Here is a 24863-nt window from a genome sequence, read left to right as displayed (position 1 = left end):
GAGATTTCCAGGGTTGGAAGAAGCCAGGTTAGGGCATTTATACCCAGCAGAAGATTTTATATTTGATCATGGAAGTAAGAAAGAACCATTATAATTTATTGACTACGGGAGGTGATAGGACCAAACATACTAACTTTAGGAAATTTGTCAGAATGTGCTGACTACTAAAGAGAAGCTTTTGAGTCCTGGAGACCAGTTTAGGCTATTGGGATAGTCCAGAAGGGGTGGGGTTGGTTCAGAACTAGGGTTGGGGCTTGAGAGGAGGGGGAGGAAGAGCTAAGTTCAAGCCACCCTCCTCTCTATTAATTAAGCTTTCAGGGACCTTGTGACCCTAGCTTCCTGTTCTACAGGAATAAAAACTCTTGGGATTAGAGGCTAGTACTGATACCTGAGATAAGTGCTATGATATCACTGTTGCTGCCACATTCAGTTTTTCTATATTGTAGCTAAGCAAGACTTTGAATGATTTACTAGTTTCATTTTCTTCAGTCATTAAACCTAAACCTCTCCATTGTACATGGGTTCAGTTCTCACTGACACATATGGACTGAGGCTGTGCCCCTGAGCAGTCATTTAGTCTCTCAGTACTCTGGCAGTTCTGATACACTAAGTGAATGAGAAAGTGCAGCTCTGTGGATCTCTTCCTTGTTATCTCTTTTGATATTCTTAGGTAGCGGAGCCAGATGTTGCAGTGGATGCAACACTGGGCCTGGAGTCAGAAAGACCTGAGTTCAATTCCAGCCTTAGACAGTTACTAGTAGTGTGACTACTCACTTAATCCTCTGCCTCAGTTCCCTCAACTGTAAACTAGGCATAATAATAACTGTCTTGTAGTGTTAATGTGAGTAGCAAATCAAATGAGATAATATCTATAAACTGCTTAGTCCAGGGCCTGGCATAGTAGAGGCACTATATGTATAAATGATAATGATTCTCATCCTAAGCATACATTTTTCTTTTAATTTTCTTCATTCTGCAGTGGATCATTCCATTGAAGACTTTTAACTCTTCTTCATCATTTTTAGGGAAGAGTAATCTTTATTACTATTGATTCTGTCATTCTTCTGTTGTTCAGCATTTAATATTTAAACTTACTATTAATAATACTGCTGTGAATAGCTTTCTTTTAATATATGGGTCAATAACCTGTCAATAAAATAATATCTTGGTTTGTCATGATTCCCAGGGCTATAATGAATTGTGGTCAAAGTCCGTGTGCCTAAGCAACTTAGTAAATTTCCTTAAATTATTCCAAATTATGAGGGGGGGGGTAGCTTCTTGTTTTAAAATTCTCATTGATATTATTTCTATCACCTTTGAAAGAAAAGGAACCCTCTTTAGGCAACTCATCCTGCTTTTGGACTTGAATTTGTTAAGAAGTTTTTCCTGATATCACTCCTAAATTGATCTCTTTGTCATCTTCATATATTGTTTCTTGTTCTATCCTCTGGACTGAAACAACAAATTCCTTTCGTTGGGTCCCCCAATCTTGCTTTGTCCTGGCTAACCATCCCTCATTCCTTCAATTGATTCTCATAGAGCCTTTCACCATTCTGTTTTCTTCTCCACTTCATAAATGTCCTTCTTAAACTGTGGTCCCCTAGATTGAATACAAAATTCCAGATGAGCTCTAATGATGACAGTATCCAGTTGGACAACTACTAACCTTCCTATTCCCAGAAGCTTTGCTCCTCTTAATTCAGCCCGAAATCACATTAGCTTTTTGGTTTGCCATTTCACTCTGTTGATTCACATCAGGCTTGCATTCCCCTGAAATCCTCAGTTGTTTGTTTTCAGACAAACTGATATCAAATAAGGCCTCCCCATCTTACATTTGTGACGTTGACTTATTTGGTACCCAAGTACAAGACTTTGATCTTCACCCTCTTTGTTATATGATCCTATTAGATTCAGTCCAGTACTCTAACCTTCCAAGGACTTTCTGTTCTTTATCATGTCACCAGTTCTATGAGTTATTCTTTTCAGTTTTGTCATTTAGAGAGTTTGATGAGGATGCCATTTATACTTTCTATCCAAATCACTTTGCTAATGGTATAGGGCCCAACACAGATTCCTGGAGTACTCTGAGCCTTATCCCATTTTTTTTTTATCATTTGGTTCTTAGATTTCCTAATGTGAATATACTTTATTGAAATAGTGTTAACTCCTACCCCTTTGAGCTATCGTGTTTTTTTTAAATGAGAGATATATACCCAGACCTATTTTCCTTTCTTTGGCCACGGAGGTAGCACAGTAGATGAAATGCTAGACCTGAAGGCAAGAAGAATCCTCTTCCTGAGTTCAAATGTGGCCTCAAACTGTTACTAGCTATGTGACATTGGGTAAGTCATGTAACCCTGTTTGCCTAAGTTTTCTCAGCTATAAAATAAGTTAGAGAAGGAAAGGGCAAACCACTTCAGTATCTTTGCAAAGAAAGCTTCAATAGGGTCACAAAGAATCAGTCACAACCGAAAACAGTCGGAACAACAAAATGAAGATAGCACCCACCTTCCAGGGGTATTGTGAGCATCAAATGCGATAGTAATTGTAAAGTATTTAGCACAGTACTTAGCTATCAGTTGAGTGCAATATAAATGTTAGCAATTATTGTAGTATCTAATAATGAAATAAGCATAGTCATTTTTTAAACATTATTTTATTTGGTCATTTCCAAACATTATTCATTGGAAACAAAGATCATTTTCTTCCCTCCCTCCCCCTTCTCCCCACCTCTCCCATAGCCGACGCATGATTCCACTGGGTATCACATGTGTTCTTGACTCAAACCCATTTCCGTGTTGTTTATATTTGCATTAGAGTGTTCATTTAGAGTCTCTCCTCAGTCATATCCCCTCCACCCCTGTAGTCAAGCAATTGCTTTTCCTCGGTGAGGCCAAGCCCTTCAGCTAAGTCTATTTTTAGATCTAATACAAAAAGGTACTAAGTACCTATGAAGGTCAAATTAATCACTAAAAGGTCAGGCAACTTGCAAACTTGCAAGGGGCAAAGAGGTGTGAACTTACTCAGAAGTTTTAGTCTACCCAGAGAAGTTGAGAACTAAAGAAGGTGTGAATTAAGAATGGTCAGTCCTGTGAAAATGTCTGCTGTGATTGGTAGATGTGAAAACTTAGGGGAAGTGACATAGGAGAAAATTCCCTTTAAAAGGAGGCCAGAAGGCCTCTGAAGGGGGAGAATTCAACCTTGGAAGATGAAGTGGAGCTCAGGAGCTGAACTGGTGGGTCTCTCTGAACACTAGAATCTTGCTTGGGACAAATCTTGTGGTTAGTGGATTAAAGACTGACTGATCTCTCTCTTAAGGCTTAAGCCTAGGCTGGTCTAGCCCTTTTCTCATTATTTCCTCTTACTCTCCCTCCCTTTCATTAATTCCTTAATTTGTATTAATTAAAATCTCCATAAAAACCCATCTGACTTGGGTATTTCATATTTGGGAATTTTCCCATGGCGACCACTTTATTTTTGATTTAACTCAAGACACTGTGTTGAAACCATATATTCGCAGTCACAGTTTAAGACAAACCACTCTTTTAACTGTAACAGAGGTCTGTCCGCTGTTTCTGATTTGTCATTTGCTAGCACATATTTGTCATAGGCCATCCTCCTAAATACTTAATCCTTAAGTATGGGTGTAGACATTCCTGATTTTGTTAGACTAGGTAGGGTAGAGTAATCTAAAGTTCACAATAGTATGCCCCAACTCATCAAAGAATCACCAACTGGTGCCTACTTTTCTCCTGAGTCATCTCTGTCATCTGATAGTTTCTGTAACTCTTTTCTCCAAAGAAGAACTTCTTTGAGGCATTCAGCTGTCCTATCCCTTTCCTTATTTTGCATGGTATTCTTCCATTCTTGAGCCTTCTAACAAGGGTCAGATCTCTCTGTCTCCTTTTTCCCCTGTGGACGCCTAGTTTCTGTTTCCATTCTCCCTTACAATCTTGAATGTTAACTGTTATTCTTTGGTTCTTCCCTCTTCTATTCATTTTCCCTTTTTGTTTAGGGAGATCAGCCTATACTTGGAGCAATGATAAGTGATTTGACAGTTTTCTCTCTGAGTACCTTGAGAAAAAGAACTTTTTATTGTTGTTGCATCTTCAGGACTTAGCAAAGTGCTTTTAAGCACATGGTAGGTGTTTAATAAATCTTTGTTGACTTGTTTAAGAAATACAAACACCAAAACACAGATGCAGTTTTCTCTACCTTCCTTAATGGTTGAGATTGTGAGCCTTGTTTATTTGAACAGCTTTGAGGGTTTAGATCTCTATCCTAAGTACCTGGTTTAAAAATAATAATAGTCAATTTGACCATAATAACATGACAGCTCCACTCAGATTCCTTTCTTTTGTTTCAACAAAACCTTAGCCACACCTGACTCTCTTTCAACCTTTCTCCAAACTCCTGTTTCACCATTTTGCCCCATCCACAATTCATTCTTATCAACTTGCTTAACCTTCTAATTGTTCCACTTACCTTTTTTGTTTATCATGCCTTGTTGCCTGCTTTTCAGTTTTCCTCTTAAGATTCTACCCCTTAGTCTTCTTAATCATTTTATATCCTCCCTAATTGCCCCAGATTCTACTTCATTTTTGATGAGAAAGTGTAGAATCTAGACCAGATAGAGAAACTAATTTTTTAAAAGTTTTTCTTCATTGCCTCCTAAAATTTGCCAAATGTCTCCTCCAAATTCTCTCTCTGATTACATTCATTTAAACCCTCCAAATGATGTACACAGTTTCCATCTCCTTCTTTGACTCAAGTCCTATCTTTTCACATGACCTCCTCTCACAGAAGCCAGAAATAGATTTTGCTATAAGGAATAGAAAAGGAGGAAAAATTAAATTTAGCAAAATTTTTCAACCAATAACTGTGTCTGAAATATAGTCAATGTATCTTACTCTTATTTTTTCAAATAATAGAGAAGAGGTGAGATGCATTTTCTCAGGTCTTGTCCTGGGCCAAACTTTGGTCATAACTGTCATCCCGTTTCTGTGTTTGTTTTTCTTTTGCTTTTATGGATTTATGTTACTGATGAATTCTTCATAGTTGTTCATTCTTGTGACATGATAATGTTTATAATAACTATTATAATATATTATATTAATTCACATAGGATCATTTATTTTGCCATTTCCCCAAACAGTGGAAACTTACTCTTTTCCCAATTCTTTTCTAGCACAAAGAGCATTACTGTGAATATTTTCATAGATTTATGGGACCTTTCTGTTTGGGGCCTCTTTATAAAGATGTGGGATTCAGAGTTATGCCCAAAGGGCTTTAAAAGAACACATGCCCTTTCATCTAGAAATACCACTACTAGGTTTTTACCCCAAAGAGATAATTTAAAAAGGGTTGTACAAAAGTATTCATAATTGCACTCTTTGTGGTGGCAAAAAAATTGAAAAATGAGGGGGTGTCCCTCAATTGGAATGACTGAACAAATTGTAGTATATGATGATGATAGAATACTATTGTGCTGTAAGTAATGATGAACTGCTTGATTTGTATATGAACTGGATAGACCTCCATGAACTGATGCAGAGTGAAATGAGCAGAACCAAGAGAACATCGTTCCTACACAAAAACTGAAACATTGTGGATGTAATTGACTTTGCTGCTAATAGTAATGCAATGATCCAGTACATCCCTGAGGGACTTATGAGAAAGAACACTGTCCACACGGAGAGAAAGAATTGTGGGAGTAGAAACGCGGGAGAAAAGCATATAAATTTATCATTTGTTTATATGGGTGTATGATTGGGGTTTTGGTTTTAAACAATTACTTTATTACAAAAAAGAATATTGGAAATAGGTATCAAGTGATAATATATGTATAACTCAGTGCAATTGCTTGTCAGCTCTCGGAGAGGTGAGAGAAGAGGGAAGGGAGAAAAAATGAATCATGTAGCCATCGAAAAAAAATGTTTTTAAAAATTATTTTAAAATCACTTTTCAAAAAATGTGCACCTACCAATGGTATTGCTGGTTCAAAGAGTAAAGGGACCGGGGGACCCAAATTGTGATAATTTTAAAGAAAATTTAGATCAGGAATCCTAGATTCCCATAACCCATCCAAAAGTGTGGAGTAAGTGGCATGGGTTCCCATCCTTTTCTCATTTTTCAAAACTTTTCCAAAACAGATCATTATTGATAGTTTATATCTGTTTTGAAAACAATGTTTTCAACCTTTTTGTACTCTGTCTTATGGTTTGTCTATTCCCTATTTTATATATCTAGGAATTAATCAACAAATAAACACAGAAGACTTAAAACTACAAAATCCATATGAAACATTTCCATAAAACAAGTTTGTTTGTTTTTTTAAATCCATCTTGTTTTTAGAGTTGTGACAATGTCTTCAGATGAGTAAAGGATTTCTGGGGGTGGGGGTGGGAGTGGGGGTGGGGAGTGTGTTTGTGTCCATCTTGAGTGCATATAACCAAAACTACCTGAACCAAGGGTACTTGACTAAAGTACCTTTTTCATGCCATGACAAAGTAAGCTCGTTTTTGTCAATGTTTCATGGCCAATTCCTAATTCTAAAGCATTCAACTTTACTTAGATCAGTTGAGAACTGACTCATTCCCTCTACAACAATGCAAATTTCTTGTTAATGGGACTATTATATTATTAATCTGTTTATAAATATTATCTCATTTGATCTTCCCAACAATTTGGGAGAAGGTAGGTGCTATTATTATCTTTATTTTACAATCGAAGAAATTGAGGGTAAACCAAGATTAAGTTACTTGCCTGGGATCATACAGCTAGTTAAATAAGGCTGGTTTTAATTCAGATCATCCTGACTCTGGGGCTGGGGTTCTTTTTTCTTTGGCACCTAATTTCCCATAGACCCATGTTGGCAAACCTATGCCACACAAGTCAGAGCGGGCTGCTCCCCTCCCTCTCTCCACCACACCTGCGGACATTTTTTATATTACCCACCCCTCTGCCCAGCATCCCAGTATGAACACTTCCTCTCTTGTCTGGGGTAAAGAGGTGGCTCTCATGCAGTGTGCGGATTGCAGTCAGGGTACTCTGACTCTAAATGTTTGCCATCACTGCCCTAGAACCAGATTAAAATTGAGAAATGTTTAATAAACAAGTTATAATATATGGTTGTAATGGAATACTATTGTACCATAAGAATTGATAAATAGGATGAGTTCAAAAAGTCCTGGAAAGGCATATAATATAAACTGATGCAAAATGAAGTAAATACACCCTGAAAACAGTTTATACCAGTAACAGAAATACTGTATGATAATCAACTGTGAAGCACTAAACTATTATCAGCAAAACAAGGTTCCAAGATAGCTCCAAGGGCCACGATGAAAAAATGGTATCCATAGCCAAAGAAGGAATTGTTGGAGTTCAATTGCAGATCACTTTCCACTTGATTTTTTTTATTTGTATATGTGGTATATCTTCTTTCATAGCACAAGGAATATGGAAATGTGTATTACATGAAATATCTGTTATAACTTATATTAGTGATGGTAAATCTTTGACACTTGTGATGTCCAGTCTCCACCTCCTCCTACCCCCAAGTTCTTTACTAGAAAAGCAGAGGAACTGGGCGAAGCTGCTTCCTTCCCCCTCTCCACTGTTCCTGATGACATTTTTTCACATCTCCCGCCCCTCTGCCCAGCATCCCAATGGGAGCACACTGGAGTTAAGGTGAGCAGCTCACAGGCACAGAGCTGGAAGGGAGTGGAGCAGTTGGGCCACTCCCCTACACTCACTGAGGACATTTCTCAATTCACCCACCTATCCATCCAGCAGCCCATTGGGAGCACTTTCTCCCTCCCCTGTGTTGGGTAAGAAAGAAGCTGGACTCAACCAGCACATTCTGCAGTTTCTAAAAGGTTTGCTATCACTGACCTAGGTCAGGCTACTACCTCAAGTAGGGGAGGGAGGGAAGGAGGAAGATAATCTGAATTGCAAAATATCAGATAACAATTATCAAAAATTATTTTTATGTATAATTAGAATTTTTTAAAACTTAAACTTTAAAAGGAGCCAGAAAAATAAGAGAATGAGGAGTAAGAGAGGCAGAGTGGTCTCAAGCAAAATAGATTTGATGGACGGTATAGAGAAAGAGAAATGGGGAGTGAACAGAAGAAAATAGGATGTAGGGAATCATAATAATTTTAACTGAATGTGAATGGGATTAGCTTACCTATAAAATAGTTGCAGTTAGAATAGATTAGAAATTAGAATCCTACAGTATGTTGTTTACTATAGATACATTTGAAACAAAGACATTGAGTTAAAATAAAGGACTGGAATAGAATCAAATATATTTCAACTTAATTGTTAAAAAGGCAGGGATAGCGATTATGATCTCAGACAAAGTAAAAGCAAAAATATATCTAATTAAAGAAGATGATCATGGAAACCACATTATGCTGAAAGGTATCATAGAAAAAGAAGTAAAATAAAACATTTTTATAGCAAATTTCTCTGACAAATTCTTCATTTCTTAAATATATACTGAGTATAAGACTGAGTCAGATGTTATTGTTTATTTTTAAAAGGAGCCATTCCCCAATTGATAAATGGTCAAAGAATATAAACAAGCAGTTTTCGGAAGAAATTGAAGCTATCTATAGGCATAGGAAAAAATGTGTTGATTACAAATTTTTAAAAATATGTTTATTCTGAAATGGAGATCTTTCATTTTAAATAACTAAATCCTCAAAGTTTTTCAGTTTGCTGTGATTTAAAATCTTTGGGTGATCAGTACTAACAAGTAAGCAGCAGTGGTGTTTGAGAGAGGAGTCAATGTACTGCATTTAAATTATTGCCTCATCAGTATATACTTCTTTTCAAAGCATTGAAATGAATCCCTTAGAGGGAATTATGGGGTATGAGTAGTGGTGAAACCAGAAAGACAGACTGAGCCCTACTGTATTAACCAATTCAGAGTATTGTATAACTAGTTTTGCTCACTTCTACCATTAAACCCACTAACACTGATTTATACTCTGCTACTTAACCTGGCATTAGTTACCTTTGGGATAAAATTAATTTATACCAGGTTAAAAGTTACTATAGATCTCAAAGCTAGAGGTGTTTTTTGAAGACCTAACCATTATTCTCTGGTCATTCTAACTTGGTTAGCAGCTGGCATTTGAGTACCTGTGCCTCTGTGGAACGGATGACCAAACATTGAGCAAAAGGGCATCTATATCTACCTAAAAACAACAACAAAGTGCACTTAAGTGATGTTCTTTGTGTGTGTGTATTGTATTACCTCTCCTTAAGGAAACATCAAGTCTTTTTTTAGAAATACCGGCAGTGAAAATCTAGTTCATTATCAGCTTTTATTTTTATAAGGAAAGAAAATAGGATTTTAATGTTCTTTCTGACATTGTACCTTGTTTCATGTCTGCCTTCTGAATTGGAGGAACAGGAAATGGATGACCTTATGGTTGTGCCCAACAAAGTTCTTTGTGTTCAGGAAAAAGTTTTTTGTAGTTGTGACACATTATAGGAATTAACATTGAGCTACTTTATTTTTACTACCTTTTACTTTAAGATTTTGCAGCCCCCTGGTTTCTTATGGAGTACAATGTAAACTCCTTGAGGGTAGGACTATATTGCTTGCTTGTATATTTATCTCCCCAGTTCTTAGCAGTTTCTAGAATATACATTATACATTAGAATATACATACTTTAATAAATATTTTAACATTCATTTATTCATAGTGCAATGGATATCCTGCTTTAATAATATTGCCTGCCACTACTGAAGTGCTTGGTCATGTGGAGGTAAAATAATTTTTAAAGACTTCCATAATGAGCTATTACACTAAACAGCAAAGAGAAAAAACCTTGTTCTGCAGCTTCCATATGAATCTATAGCATGAGAAGAGGATTGGCAGGGCTTCCCATTTTTCTGCTGATTGGCTTCTGAGGTGGGTCTGTTTTCTGTCAGGTCCTTGTCTCAGACTGTCTTGGAAAAAAAGTTTTAGATTCTAGGCTCCACGTTTAGTATTTATTTAAACAGAAGGGAAAGGCAAAAGGAGGTGAATGTGGAAAAGGAAATGGCTTCAGTCTAATTCTTGGAGCTCTGGGATAAATAAGCCTTTGAGTTCTTTCAAAGACAATAGTTTGGGGGTAAGTTAGCACTAATTAAAACCTTTAACAAATTAACTAATTAAAACCTTAACAAATTAATTAATTAACCTTTAACAAATTAATTACCTGTTGTTCAAAAGTCCTGGGGAAAAAAAAAGAGTTCCTCTTTAGATTTTGCCCCTTTTACTACAATTTACAGGAATTTCAAGTAATGATCCAGGCCTTTATTTTAGCATCTTGTTTTTGCTTCATAGTAACCCAATATCTCTGATGTTGCCCATAGAGAATAAAGTGTAAGAACTTTTTTAATCTCCCAAGTATGTTTTAGGTATTAGAGGAGATAGAAAGTTTTATAAGACAGGGTTCTTACCCTGAAGGATCTTAGGGTTTGGAAAGCCTATATAGATTGTACGTTCCAGGGACCAGCCAGGTTAGCTTATCTGCCACATGGGGGAATGGGGGGGGGTGTTCAATACCAACTTATAGAAATGAGAGAGGGGAGTTATATCAGTGAAAGAAGGAATGTATAACCAGTAAAATCAACATTGAAATAAAGTCTAATGTCTTCTCTACATGGGATGGAAATTTAGGAAAAGGCTGTCCAGGAATACATTTTCAAGAAGTCTTTTATTGATGGGCAGGTGATGGTTGATGAGCTCTGGGTAAATCCTCCACATGTGATCTATTCAATATGCTACAGAACTCCCTCTGATGCTTTGACCTTTTGTGCTACCAGTCTGCCCTGGAGCTATGCCTGAGTTATTTATCCTTTGGAGAGCTCCCTCATTCATTACACCATTTCACACAAGTCCTCTCTAGTTATATGCAGCAACCTGCTTACACTCTCTGTATGTCTTTCCATTTCTCTTGTGGTTATGTGAAATCTTGATTCTTTGGAGAACTTAGTGCTCAATGATACTGAGTCATTCAGCATCATTAAGAAAGTAGGAACTAAAAGGAAGGCTTCAGATTTGAGAGATTGAGAATTTAATCTGGAATAGGATTAAAACACTTAAGATAATTTTCATTCTCTTTTTTTTTAAGTTTGTCATTTCATTTCTAAATTGCCTCCTTCCCCCAATTCATTGAGTCATCCCTTATAACAGACTTTTTTTTTTTTTTACAAAAAAGGGTTGCTCACCACAATGAAACCAACACATGCATTATTGCATACTCTTAGTTTTCAAAACCCTGTCTTCCACAAAAGGAAGGGAAAAGGTACATTTTCTCACTTCTCTCCCCATGCATGCCTTTTCATTATAATTTGGCAATGCCATTTCTAAATAGTTATTCATATGATAGTGGGGTGTTGGCCCATCCCCACATCACCTATGATGGAGGTGCCCATTGGAAGGCCCCTGGTGCCTACATTCTGCTTGTGTTCAGGAGGAACCTATATTGGCTGCCTAGCCAGAAATGCTTGCTTTTAAAAAGTTACCAGAAAGAGGCACAAGCTTACTTTCTTTTCTAGACTATCCTCTAGTTAGAGTGTTCATTTACCCTGAAGCCCTTGAGGGCCACCTTATCCCTGCTCCTTGACCCTGTGGCATGGAGAAAAGGACTGGGGGTGGGGGTCTTGTTTCCTTTGTCTTTTTCAACACAGTGCAGGGAGAGGAGTTTTAAACCCAGGAGAAAGAGCTCTGGGCTGAGTCATGGTGACCTAGGAGCCCTGAATTCCAGGCCGTATGTTACCTCCAACCCAGATAGAAGTCCTGAGAAATCAGTGACTCTGAGACAAAAACCCCGGGGGACTTTGGAACTTGGTGGGAATAATGCTACCTAGGAGCCAAGCTAAACTGTGAATATAATCCCCCAACCCCTAGACTGAGATGTAGGGTTTGGAGATTATGTCCCTCCCATTCCCAGGTACTGGGGAGAAGTGTTTACATGTTTTCTTTTGTTTTCGTTTTGAAGTAAATATTCCTTTGGAAAGCTAATCTGACCTAAAGTTGGGAGAACACAATTGGACTGGGCTTGAGCCTATTGGCTGAGATGAGAGTCTCAGGATACTGGCCAACCTTAGGGAAGTGTGGGGAACCCCTGGGGAGTTACCATTTTGATATGTTGCTTGCCTGCAATATTTACTTATTTCTAGATCCTCTGTTCCCCCTATTGCCCTCCTGGTTTACCAGTGGGTTGGATAGCTTTGAATCTATAATGCTGTGACTACAATTACATAGTTTATGAAGAATTTATCTCACAGTAACTATATAAAGTAGGTAGGTAGTTGCAAGCATTTTAGAAATGAGGAAACTGAAAATCTCCGAGATTGCCCCCATGGATACACGGTTATTCAGAGTAATTAGGATTTGAACCCAAGTTTCTTGCCTGTCCTCTTTTGTCCAATCCACACCCCACCCCCATCCCTAAAACCTTCTCTGGACCTACCATCCCCTCTACCCTTCAAATAGGTCATACCTAGATACCTACAGCCTAAGGGTTTGGCTCACTCACCCCAACCTGTTCTCACACTAGGTTCTCCCAACACTAAAATGGGGATAATAATAGCATCTGCCTCTCCTGGTTGTTGTGAATATCAAATGAGATATTTGTAAAGCACTTAGCTCATTCCCTGGCACACTACTGGCCCTTAACAAATGTTTATTTCCTTCTTTCTCTCTTTTTCAAAGATAAACAATCCCCACATGGTTTTTCAAAATGTATTGCCAAACATAAGATTTTCAGGTTCAAATGCTTATTTCAACCTACAGACTTACAATTCTTTTTCAAATGGAGTAAGTCCACGTATATCATATTTAGCCATAGCACATGGCTTCCTTATTCATTCTTCTATTTCATTTGTCTAGCAGACATTTGCAAAACCAAAGAAACAAAAAAATTGGGAAAATTTGTTATCCAATTTTTTATAAATGCATGTTACTTTGTCTTTTGGGACCAGAGTGTGACTATGAAGACCTTACAGAAACTTGACTTAGAATATTCCATTTTTTCAAAGCAGCCAGTGAATATATAAGGGTCAAGAGGAAATTTTCAGCATAAAACGTCTGCATCATCTTTATTACAATGGCAATTTCTTCTTTTAGGTCAAGCATCCTTTGGTGTGAGGAAGCCTGAGTGCATTGCAGTAATACAGAATTTTTATTGTCTTTCCCCATATTGTTTAAAGATATTTCCTTTTAATAGATTGCTTTCTTTATAAAGTTGTTTACAGAGCTGTTTATAATTTTAAACTATATAGTTCTTCATTCATAGTTCTCAAATTAAAGCAATTTTCAATGATTGCATCCCATCATGACCTTTTTAAAATGAACACTTATAGTTTGTGTTTTGTCCTAATTGAGCTGCAAAAGCAAACACAGCCATCCTGCCTTTGCCTTTCTTTCTATTAGTAACAGTGCTTGTCAAATCCTAATGAGGGGTGTGTGTGGGGGGGGGTGTAATAGATGATATCTTGTGGAGTTGGACCTTTCGCTTTGTGTTTTTTGTCACAAAGAGTTATCTATAACCGTTCATACATTCGTTTATAATTCAATCTTTTAAAGTTTGTAGAATTCGGGTTTTTGTTTGGTTTTGGCCAGCTTGAACTTGGCTAAGTGATTTTGAGAAATATAACTTAGATGCTTTAAGTTCTATTTAAAAAACTGGTTAGCTTTGAGTTTAGAAACTCGCATTCAAATGTGAGGAGCTGTGGATGCATTCAGCTCACACCTATTTTGAGCCTATACACCTGCTTTGGTCATTTGGACATATTGTATCAAATGAACTGGAGCTGCATTCACTGTTGGTTATAGTCAAGTCACCCTTTAGTTGAATTGCTTTTATTCTCACTTTCATTTATTTGTATTTGAATGTTGTTTTCCCTGAAGGGAAAAAAAATGGTTTTTTGTGATATGCAGGGTGGAAAAAAAGAATTCCAGGGATTTTGACCATTCCTCATACTACCCCTATCCTGGGGAGAGGGTGCGGGGTTACATAAAAACTCATCCACAGGACAGCTAGGTGGCTGAGTGGATAGATAGAGAGCCCTCCCTGAAGACTGGAGGACCTAGGTTCAAATTTGGCCACAAGACACTTGTTGCTGTAATGATCCTAGACAAGTCATTTAACCCCAATTTCCTAGCTCTTTTTGCTCTGCCTTGGGACTAATATTTAGTATAAATTCTAAGACAGAAAGTAAGTGTTATTTTATTTAAAAACACACTCAGGAGACACTTGCTATAACTAGACAACATTGTAACAACCTAAAGGTGCAAGAGGTCTAGATTACTAATGAAAATACTGAGAAAAAAATAAGAGTGCAATATCGACAGACCTCAAGATATAGGATAAAGCAGTTATCTTCAAAACTCTTTGATACTAGCCTTTAAAAATAAACATACATGGATGTATGGGTGGATGGAAAGAGCAGATTGGGTAAGCAAGAAAGAGATACAACCCAAAACTCTAGTGTTTGATAAACCCAAGAACATCGTTGCTTCCAAAATCTGTCCTGTTCTGAGGAAGAGATGGGATAAATCTAGGGGCCAAAAGAGATGATCAAGAAGGGGTCAGAGACAGACAGATCAAGGGTCTGGAAGGGAGAGAGCTGAAGGAAGTATAGAACTGCCAGGTGGCTGGGGCTGCTACTGCTGTCATGACTGCCTTTCTTAATGGCAAGGCCACATAGTGTAGAAAGAGCCAGAAAGCCTAGCAAGGACCCAGCTGCTAGGCTCTGCAGCCCATAGTCAGAAGGGCCAAGGTAGGAAACCTTTTAAGCCTCTTCCTTCCCCAGGGTCCAGGAAAGAGCCCTAGAGTGGCCAGTGCAGCTGAGCTCTCCCTCCCCAAGCAGCCCAGCAGGCTCCTGGTGCCTTCCCTGGGGACAAGCTAAGGAGGGGAGGTACCTAAGGGCCAGTCTCTGACTCTGCATCCCAAGTGTTAAGAAGGTCCCATTTTCAAACGCATTTGTTGCCTGAACTCCCATCTGGAATTCATACTTTGCCCCTGAGATTTAGGGCTCCCATAGATGAGCTTTTGCCAGAACACCCCTCCATTTCCTGACCATTTCTAAATCCTGCATATAATAATGCCCTGCTTCTCCACTTCATGTGACCATGGGAAGCACCCACAAAACGAAATTTCAATTTAATTTAAAATGAGGATGAGGACTTGGATAGTAACCACCTCGTTATTGTTGTGAGGTTCAAATGGGATCATGTATTAAAAAGCTTAATGTTCTATAATGTCAGCTGCTTTTACAAAATTACCAGGACAGAGAGGGACTATGTAATTGGCATTGAGGTCGGCCAGTGCTTAGGGTTCAGAAACTGAGAGTTGCTACCCGGATTCATAGAGAGTTTGAGTCTTCTGTGGGTTGTGGCTTCGTGTTATGACTTAATTAAACTGTGGGCTAAAAGGGCTCATGAAGAACTTGTTAGTATTCAGCATAACGAGTGCACTTCTCGCCTCTGAAATCGAAGTCACCCACATTTGTTTAGAAATTGGTGCTGCTTTCAGAGCATGCTGCTGGAATAGTAGTAGCACTCTTTTGGTGGGAGGGCTGGAATTCTCCAATAAAATAGTCTGCTGCCATTTTCCTTCCCAAATGGCACTTCCCCGCTAATCATGGTAGGCATTTGGAGCTTTGAGAGGATCACCACCTAGGAAGACACAACCTCGAGTTCGTTTTCTGATAGTGCAGACATTACGTCATTTCTCTAGGTGATGTAAGGTTAATCGCTTTGCTGTTCAGTCTGGTAATTTTTCATTAATTACATAATTGTAATAGCCCCCCCCCCACACTGAGCTTAGCTCTCTATAGTCTCTAAATTTGAGACAATGGTCTTTGCGGAGGACCAGCTAAGTAACTAAAGAACACTTGGTAATTAATCAGATGTTTACTTTTCTTTGTTTGCTTGATTGTCACGAAAATAGTCCTGCAGTCATTAGCTCCTCTAGCTCTTCGAAGTGATAAAATTGAAAGGGAAAAGATACATTTCTTTCCTGTTTTCCTTATGATTGAATAGGAATGAGTCCTGGGATCCCTGAGCCCACCATGTGCCCCCAGGAAGCACAGCTTCCTGGCCCTCGGATTGCCGAGGTGTCTATGGGGGCAGGGTGGGGGCAGGGTAGGGCCAGGCCGGGCCAGGCCAGACTGGTACTGAGAAGGAGCTCCTGCTGCTATACTAACCTTTAAGCTGCTTGGAGCTTCCTGCTGGTGACAGGCCAGGAGGAATTTTGTGAAATCCCCATCTGTGTTTGATCTTGCACACACTCTCTCTCTCCCTCTCATTAGGAATTAGAAGCTGCCCTTCATAGGGATGATGTGGAGTTTATCAGTGACTTGATCGCCTGCCTGCTTCAGGGCTGCTATCAGAGGAGGGATATCACGTGAGTAATCTTGTTTTGACTTAAGTGTTTCTGGGGAAGGAGAATAATTTACACTTTTACAAGGAGATTGCATAATTGCCCAAACAAATCAGAAAGTCAGTAGCCCAAAAGAAAAAGCCTTCACACTTGTATTTATTTATACCTTTATTGACTCCCAGGTGGCATAGTATCCATTGTTGGCAGCTAATATGAATTTGAAATAATGTATAATAGCTCTTGCCAACAGCCGATCACATGCCTCATGGGAGTCAAATGAGCCAAGAGTATTTGTAAAGGTATAATAAATAAATACATTTTCGCACAGAGGACTAGAATCCAATGAACATTGATTGGAAATGGTTGTACATAAATGTAATGGAATGTCCCTGCTCTATAAGAAATGATGACTATAGGAAAGCACAAGAAGCCATGTGAACTGAGTTGAAGTCAGCAGTCCCAGAAAGCAATGTACTTATTAACTACAATCCTAATAGAATTTTCTTTCAAAAATGTCTTACTTGCCTGATCTTTTAGTGTAACAGAACTTTACATAATCCTCATTTATGGGGGGGGGGGGGGGGGGATTGTGAGTTTCATACATGTGGAACCCTCAGTTCTTATTAATGAGTCTCTTTGATGGTACTTTTCATATAAAACCCAATACATTTCCCAAAAAGGCTTTATTTTTGTAGAAATTTTGGAGAAATTAAGTCACAATGATAATATAAAAATGAATTCTATCAAATACTCATCTATTCTATTTCACAGTATTTTAGAACTTAGAAAGATCATTTATCACAGATCTATATTTTATATATAGGGCAACTGAGCCTCCCTCAGAGGGATAATTTAAGAAAAATCACACATTTGGTACTTAGATCCTAAACCTTAAGAGCTGGTTTGTTTTTCTCATTGTCCTAAGTTTTGTCCCTTTCCACATGATTCTGGAGAATTAACTTGAGAAATTATGAGTAGAAATGTGAGTGGCAATATGATATTCTCCTAATTTAAAAGACTGGATAGAAGGAGGGAACTTCATATGACCATTTTCAGAAACATCTGCAGCTTTATACCCAGTGTCCCAAAAGTCTTAGTCTTAACCATGGTTAGGTTATTCTTAAGTTATTCTAAGACTTTGCCTAAGAAAAAACTAGACTAAAGATTCAGTCTAAGACTAAAACTTTTAGAACAGCCTTTATAAGAATAAAGCTATGAATTTTATATTGAGAGGTCCAGACCTTATGCCCTTAGATTATCTTGCAGCTAACTAATTCTGGCTTCCACAAATACTTATACATGTGAAATAAAATGATTTAGGAAATGATTAGGAAAATGTTTAGAGCCTTGAGGGACCTAAAGGAAAATGAGCAGACAAGTAAGAGAATGAAGAGTGAGCAGTGTTACAAATACCTAAACTTTTGCTTCTAGAATGAAATTATTTAAGTTATTTAATGTGAACCTGATGTTATTAGGGTGGGGTGCAATTATTTCCAGTGAAAGTACTTTTTTTTTTTTGTTACAGCAAGTAGAAATCTGGGCGGTAGAAATCACTGTTCTAAAGTGGCATTGTGATGAAGCACTTGAGATACAGCCACAATTAGCAGACTTGGGGCAGGGGAAGGTTTTATTCCATCTGTGGGCTTAGACATTATTAACCAAGGGCGAGGGGTGAAAGAAAAGAGCTGAACAGGGATGTATCTTCATCATCATCACCATATGAGCTGCTTGATGCAAGATGCTCAAAATCTAAGCCTTTTGCTTTTCCCCCTCTTATAGATGCATAAGTATACTCTGAGGCAGAACCCCTGTGGACAATAACTTTCCTATGTTTATTTCTCTATGGTTAATATACTTCTGTCCCATCATTCATCTCCACATCCCAGTGATTCTAAACCCCTTGCTACTGTTGCTCAAAACCTATTCTTAGTCCCCCTACAAACCACTGTCTTCAACCCATCTGTCCTCATGTCCCAATTCTATAGCTGTCCATCCCTATGACATGTGCTCTCAGGAATGATTCCTCCTCAGGTAACCAACTAGATTTCATCTTTTTAACTTCTTTTAACCCTTAAAGTGCCTAAAGTCAGATTCAAACATGGGTTCTCCTATCTCTAGGCCTGGTTCTCTTATCCACTAAAGCACCTAGCTGCCCCTAGATTACATCTTAAACTTGTCCTTGTAGCCCCCTCTATCTTCTTGAACTCACATGTCTCCCTCCCAGTGACCAAGCTTCACTGACCTACCTTTTATAAGACCGAACTTTCATTCATACTCCAAATTGGGGTGGGAGAGTTGGAATAGTCCTTGCCTGCCAGTGCCCACTTCCAGATTTTCCCTCTATGATTCTGTGGATTGCTGTGCCATATTTTTTTTTTTTTAGTCTGGAAAAACTGCTTAGTATGTTCTGCACATTTCCTTCTTGCCGTTTTACTTGTAGCCAGTTATGGGATTATTTCTTGGAAAGATAAGGCTTTTGAGCACTTATATGCCCATTTCAATCCAAAATATAGTGATCTTAAGAATTCAGAAATCATTAACAAATTGTTCTGTAGCAATGCATTTTATTCTTAAGATGTGCCCAGGTTAATAAATTGCAGTGATGGAAATCAGGGTGGTCCTACCCTCAGGCTGAATTGTCAACAAGTTTGCCATAAGTATTTGGTGGACATACCTAATTCCTGGTTATCAGTTTACCTAATCTGAAAACTGAATCAAATTTGAATCCAGTAAGATTGAACCTCAGAATACTTCCTAAATATATTGAAATTTTCCCCTTAGTAGCCCTAGATTCCTATTTTATAGGATGTAGGTATAGTTTTATTTCTGGTTAGCTTCCCTCACCCTCAAAAATAATTCATTTGGTTTCCTCTTATCAGTGCTTTGTGTTTTTATATTTTACACAGATGGTCCTTTAAATTTGAAAATATAAATTTAATATTTCACGTGGCCTTGTATTTCTTGTCTTCATATTTGCTGGTGTTAACATCTTTATATAATCTGATTATTCAAAAGACCATAGAAAATATATATATTAGAAATGTATATTGCTTTTAAAAAAAATTCAAATGCCTGCTTTTTGTCCAGTTAGTTTCACTCCCATCCCACCTTAAGTATACTTAAATATACATCTATTGGTTTTCTTGCTCTTCTTTAACCTTTCCAAGAAGACATTCAAAAATACCCATTCAGTTGAAGTCACTGATACCAGCATCAGAAATTTCATCTAAAAGGTTCCCTATTGTAAATTACCTCTACCCTCTTTATATTATAATTTTTTTCAAATGGCCACAAAAAGTGAAAAGCCTATCTGAATCTCACTTTCAATAAGTAGTTGTACTTGTCCATTTGTTACTTTTATCTTCCTAAGGACCAAGAAAAAAGGGGGGGGAACAGTACTGCCCTCAAGGGGCTCACAGCCTGAAAGAGCGGACAACATGTAAACAACCATTTATAAACAAGATATATAGGGGATCACTGCAATATAATCACTGAAAGAAAGGATTCCACATTTAGGGAAACCAGGAAATGCTTCTTGAAGACAGAGATTTAGCTGGGATGTGAAGGATGTAAGATAGAACAGATAGGGAAATATAGGGGAGAGAATTCCAGATTTTGAAGCTAGCTTATGAAAATGCCCCCAGCACCAGCAAGGAGGCTCCTATCAATCAAATAGATTTGCATAGTTAATATTGAGGGGATTTTATGTTTTGATCTTAGTTATAAGGAGACACTCAAGTTTCTTAAATAGGGGAAAGAAGAGCCCAGGGTGGCATGATCAGACCTGCAACTTTAGGAAGAGCTCTTTGATAGGTGAATGGGGGAATAGACTGGAAGTAGGTTTTTTGACAGAAAATCAGTCTGCAAGGAAAAGCAGCGATATGTGTCACTGGATCTTAAGAGTAGCTTTGGGGAAGTAAGGATGGAAGAGAACTGGAAGCACTGTAAGGGTCTGGGTTTATGTAGTGCTCTAAAAGCCAAACACAGGATTCAATCCAAGCCTTTTCTCTTAGAAGACTTACTAGAACACCCATCATTGTCATTTAATATCTTGGTGGTCTGAAGGCTTTGGCTGAACTGATAGCAGTCAGCCTGGTTTGTTGCCTGTGGAGGGGAGGCAATTATCCCTTTCTGAGAAGACCCTCAGAGCCCAATCTCCTTACAATGGAATTCCTGCATTCTCTAAGCTGGTTTCCTGACCTTTGAAAGGCAAAAAAGTATAGGGGGAAACAATTGCTTTTTGAGTCAGGAAAGAACTGGATTAGAATTCTGCCTTGGACCCTTACAAATTGAGTGCATTAGTCAAGTCACTTAACTTGCCTCAGTTTCTTCATCTTTAAAATAGAGATAATATCCATTATACTTGAGATGGGAGGTCTTAGGTTCAAATCTGACCTCAGACACTTCCCAGCTGTGTGACCCTGGGCAAGTCCCTTAACCCCCATTGCCTAGCCCTTACTACTCTTCTGCCTTAGAACCAATACACAGTATCGATTCCAAGACAGAAAATATCCATTATACTTACATCACAGTGTTGTGGTTAGGGTCAAATAAGAATATAGATATATAAATGTGTGTGTGTGTGTACACATATAAATAAAGTACCTTATTACCTTTAAATATGAATGGCCATTATTAGAAAGAGCTATGGAGTAAAATAATTTTAATTGTCTCATAATAATGCCTGTGTGGGTACTCTACAGCTCAATAGATTGGAGAATCTTTCTGAATTGCTGTGGTCAAAAATTCATCATCCTGAGACCAGCTTAATGTTGAGTTCCCAGTGAACTAAGAAACTTAATCCTTAGTACAAAACCCATACTCTAGGCTTGTCCAACTCACCTTCCTTCCAGGGCTTAAGAATCCAGAGAATTGGAGGAAAACTGGTAAGAAAAGAACCAAGTGGAATATTACTACCACTCCAGAACTAGCTACCTCCCAAAGCTAAATCACCCTTTTAACCCTTTTAAATCCAGCATGCTTAATTAGCAGAAGAAAGGAGGTGAATAGTGAGGGGATGGGGGAAGGGAGAGGGGAGCTCCACAAATTTACCTCCCCATGTCTTTCCAAAACTACCTTACTTACTTGACTACTGAATGATAATAGTCTGAGGCTTTTCCCACTACTTCTGGGGGAGGGGAGATGACTAGAACAATGGCCAACTTTGGAGCCCTGGAGCTTTTGCCAGAAAGGAGAGGGAAGTGGACTGAGTTTGTGCAGAGAACTAATTGGACTAATATCAATGTGCTTGCCACTTAAATGTCACCATTACTATTTTTGAAAGTAATCAGCTGCCATCAAAAGTGGATTAAGCAAGAGTTGGCCAGACTTTTTTTTGGTTTGTTGGTTTGATTGATCTGTTCCAAGCAACCAGAATATAAAGCTACTTTCTCTTCTCCAATACCTACCCTTTCCCTATATTTAGCATTTCCATCATTTAACTTTTACTTCTCTCAGATAAAGTAAGGAAATTTAAGTTTTTCTTTACACTCCATCTCTTGATGTGACTTTCCCCCTCTTTATATTGTTATACTGCAGCATATAAATTCTTTAAATTAGGAGATTAGGATAGTGAGTTCTCAGAAAAAAAAATACCTTACAAGCCTCCCTCTTATCTGGATCCTCCAGAAACATTTTGTAGCTCAAAGAGAGGGAGGGGCATGTCTGTAAGTAAGGTGGCATGAGAGGGTCTTAAGAAAATTTTGAGCATAACTGGGTTAATTGAAATAACCATATCAGAGAAAAAAGGAATCCCAACCCTTCTAGGAGAGAAAAGGAGGCTTTCAGACAGATTGTAAGCACAAAGAACACTGTTTATACACACAGATGTTTCTTGGCTAGTGTTTTAGCACGCTCCCATTTCGATGTTTGAATAAGACTTCTCTCTCTCCCGGATCAGCCAGTCTTCTGGCTGTAATGAAGCTGTCATCCTCTCTCCTCATGACATCATTCTGGGGCTCCCAGAATGATTCAGTATCTCAGAGTCAGCATTGTCTTTCATTTGAAAAAGATTTGGGGACCAGGAGAAGAAAAGGCTTTGTAATAAAATAATAGTATCTTCCTCTTGTCTTCCTCCACAGCTCCTTTCCAATGCCAAGAATCTCAGAAAAACATCTTCTCTTGTTTAACATCTGGGGTTTCTGTGCTTAGTTGTTTTTTGTTTTTTTTTTAATCTATAGAGTTTTTTTTTTTTATAAAACCCTTACCTTCTGTCCTGGAGTCAATACTGTGTATTGGCTCCAAGGCAGAAGACTGGTAAGGGCTAGGCAATGGGGGTCAAGTGACTTTCCCAGGGTCACACAGCTGGGAAGTGTCTGAGGCCAGATTTGAACCTATGACCTCCCATCTCTAGGCCTGGCTCTCAATCCACTGAGATACCCAGCTGCCCCCTAATCTATAGAGTTTTTGATGGAAATAAATTAGAACTTCAATATAACTTGGACAACGGAAATCAGTTTAGGAGCCATAATGTAATTTTTAGATGATACTTAGTATTGATAACCTAATGTCACAAGTACCTTTTGGAAGACTTCTTCCTTTTTTGTTTAAAGGGGGAATAAAAACTTAAATCACTGCCATCTCCTAGTTATTTTGTATGATTTCTTTACTTTTAATTTTTGTTTATAAGATAGTAGATACTGTATATCCCCATTTTATGATTTTTGGCACATCGTACCTTTGTTAAGCATCTGAGTGACATAATGAAGAATGATGGTGATGATTTTATAATAGCAGCTAGCATTTATAAGAGTGCAAAGTACTTTGCATATGTTAATTAATGTCATCCTAGATAAACCTACTGACATTTAACTGGACTGACATTAGAACTGGATTTAAGAAGAGCTGAGTTCAACTCTGGCTTAGTCACTTAACTAAGTGATATGACCCTGGGCAGGTCATGTAACTTCTCTCTGCTTCTGTTAACTCACCTGCAAAATTGAGATAATAATAGAATCTCCCTCTCTCCTGGAATTGTATTCAGTGGATATGATTTTTCATGAAAAAAATTACTAAATAGGTTATGCTAGAGAATTCCCCTTAAGTTATAGCTTCTTGAATATAACTGAAAATCAAGGAAACTTTTCCCTGTTCTTTAGGCCAGCAGTCTAATGTAAAGCATAGAATAAAATTCATTTATTTAGACTAGCCAGATTTAGATTCTCCAAGAAAAAGAGCCAGTACTCAAATTACTTTACAGGGGTTTCTGATGCTTAAAATATGAACATGTCTGATCACTAACCACAAGAATTAGGGGAAATCACTTTTTAGCTTTACAACTTACAGAGTAGAATATTATTCCCTTTCTGTATATTCCATAGGAATGTAGGAAGTTTTCCTTTTATCCAAAAGAAAAGCAATGCAGTCCATCCAAAGCTCTTTGACCTCCCTAAAGGCAGACAAAATAAATACACAGGTGATTATATATTACAATATTGAGAACATTTTTATTATCCCATTTTTCTTCCTAATTGAGGTGTCTTCTTCTTCAGTGCCAACTCCCTGTACCACCACTACTTTCCCCATTGATCTAAATGCCCTTCTCTATTTTCATCATGTACTAAAATGTTTTTGTGATTGGGACTTTCTGATTAGGCCTCAGACATTCCACAGCTATCTGGAAGACATTATCAACTACCGCTGGGAACTTGAGGAAGGGAAGCCCAACCCCCTGAGAGAAGCCAGTTTTCAAGACCTACCTCTTCGCACTCGTGTGGAGATTCTCCATCGCCTCTGTGACTACCGACTTGATGCAGATGATGTCTTCGATCTTCTTAAGGTGTTTAAATGGCAGTCCTGGCCCCTGGAGGAATAAAGATAAATTGTGGTTAGAATATAAAATAAGGAGAGAGTAAAGGAATGAGGGTTTAGAAGTTAATTTGTTTTGCTTTAATGGAGTCAATCATCTGAGAGATGCATATACGACAGTATTTTTAACGAGAGCAACTAAATTGTATTAAAAGCAGTATCAGGACAACTAGGTAGCAGAGTAGTAGTCAGACCTGAAGTCAAAAGGACCTGGGTTCAAACCTGGCTTCAGATACTTTCTAACTGTGTGACCCTGGGTAAGTCACTTAATCCCAATTGCCTAGCCCTTAGAATTAATACTAAGACAAAAGGAAAGGGTAATGTTCTTTACTCTGAAATGATTACATGTTGTATAATTTCATTTAGCTTTGCTCTGTGGTACCTTATAGAAATTATTATGCCATTTATCACCATCTTTGCTGAGAACCATGAGGACTCAAATGGTGGTAGGCAGGTTCTGGACCCTGCCGTGAAAAGTTATTTTTTGTACTGGGTCAGAGCTGGAATAGAAGTCATCACTTGAGGTAAAGCTTGGAGATGTATTAGCAGTATGAAACAAAGCTTTCCCAATGTCTGATTCTGTACTGTGGTAGCAAATATTTTCATAGGTATAAGAAATAAAGAGAAATAATTAACCTAAGCCAGGTTATTAGATT

At 38.1% G+C, this 24863-nt stretch overlaps 1 protein-coding gene across 2 annotated transcripts in view; it reads left to right on the top strand.

Annotated features, from left to right (window-relative positions):
* The window catches only part of LOC100021731 (chromatin remodeling regulator CECR2), a 148617-nt gene that overhangs the window by 83342 nt on the left and 40412 nt on the right, over positions 1-24863 (top strand). For both annotated transcript variants that reach the window (XR_472726.3, XM_007503841.3), the window contains exons 2-3: positions 16331-16425; positions 23995-24178. Coding sequence is in view for 1 of the 2 variants with exons in the window: in XM_007503841.3 (XP_007503903.1) it covers positions 16331-16425; positions 23995-24178 (279 nt within the window). In the remaining variant the exon portion in view is untranslated. The remainder of the gene's footprint in view (positions 1-16330; positions 16426-23994; positions 24179-24863) is intronic.

The sequence above is a fragment of the Monodelphis domestica genome, chromosome 5 (assembly GCF_027887165.1).
Source record: "Monodelphis domestica isolate mMonDom1 chromosome 5, mMonDom1.pri, whole genome shotgun sequence".
NCBI classification, from domain to species: Eukaryota; Metazoa; Chordata; class Mammalia; order Didelphimorphia; family Didelphidae; genus Monodelphis; species Monodelphis domestica.
This window is presented reverse-complemented; position numbering and strand designations above follow the sequence as displayed.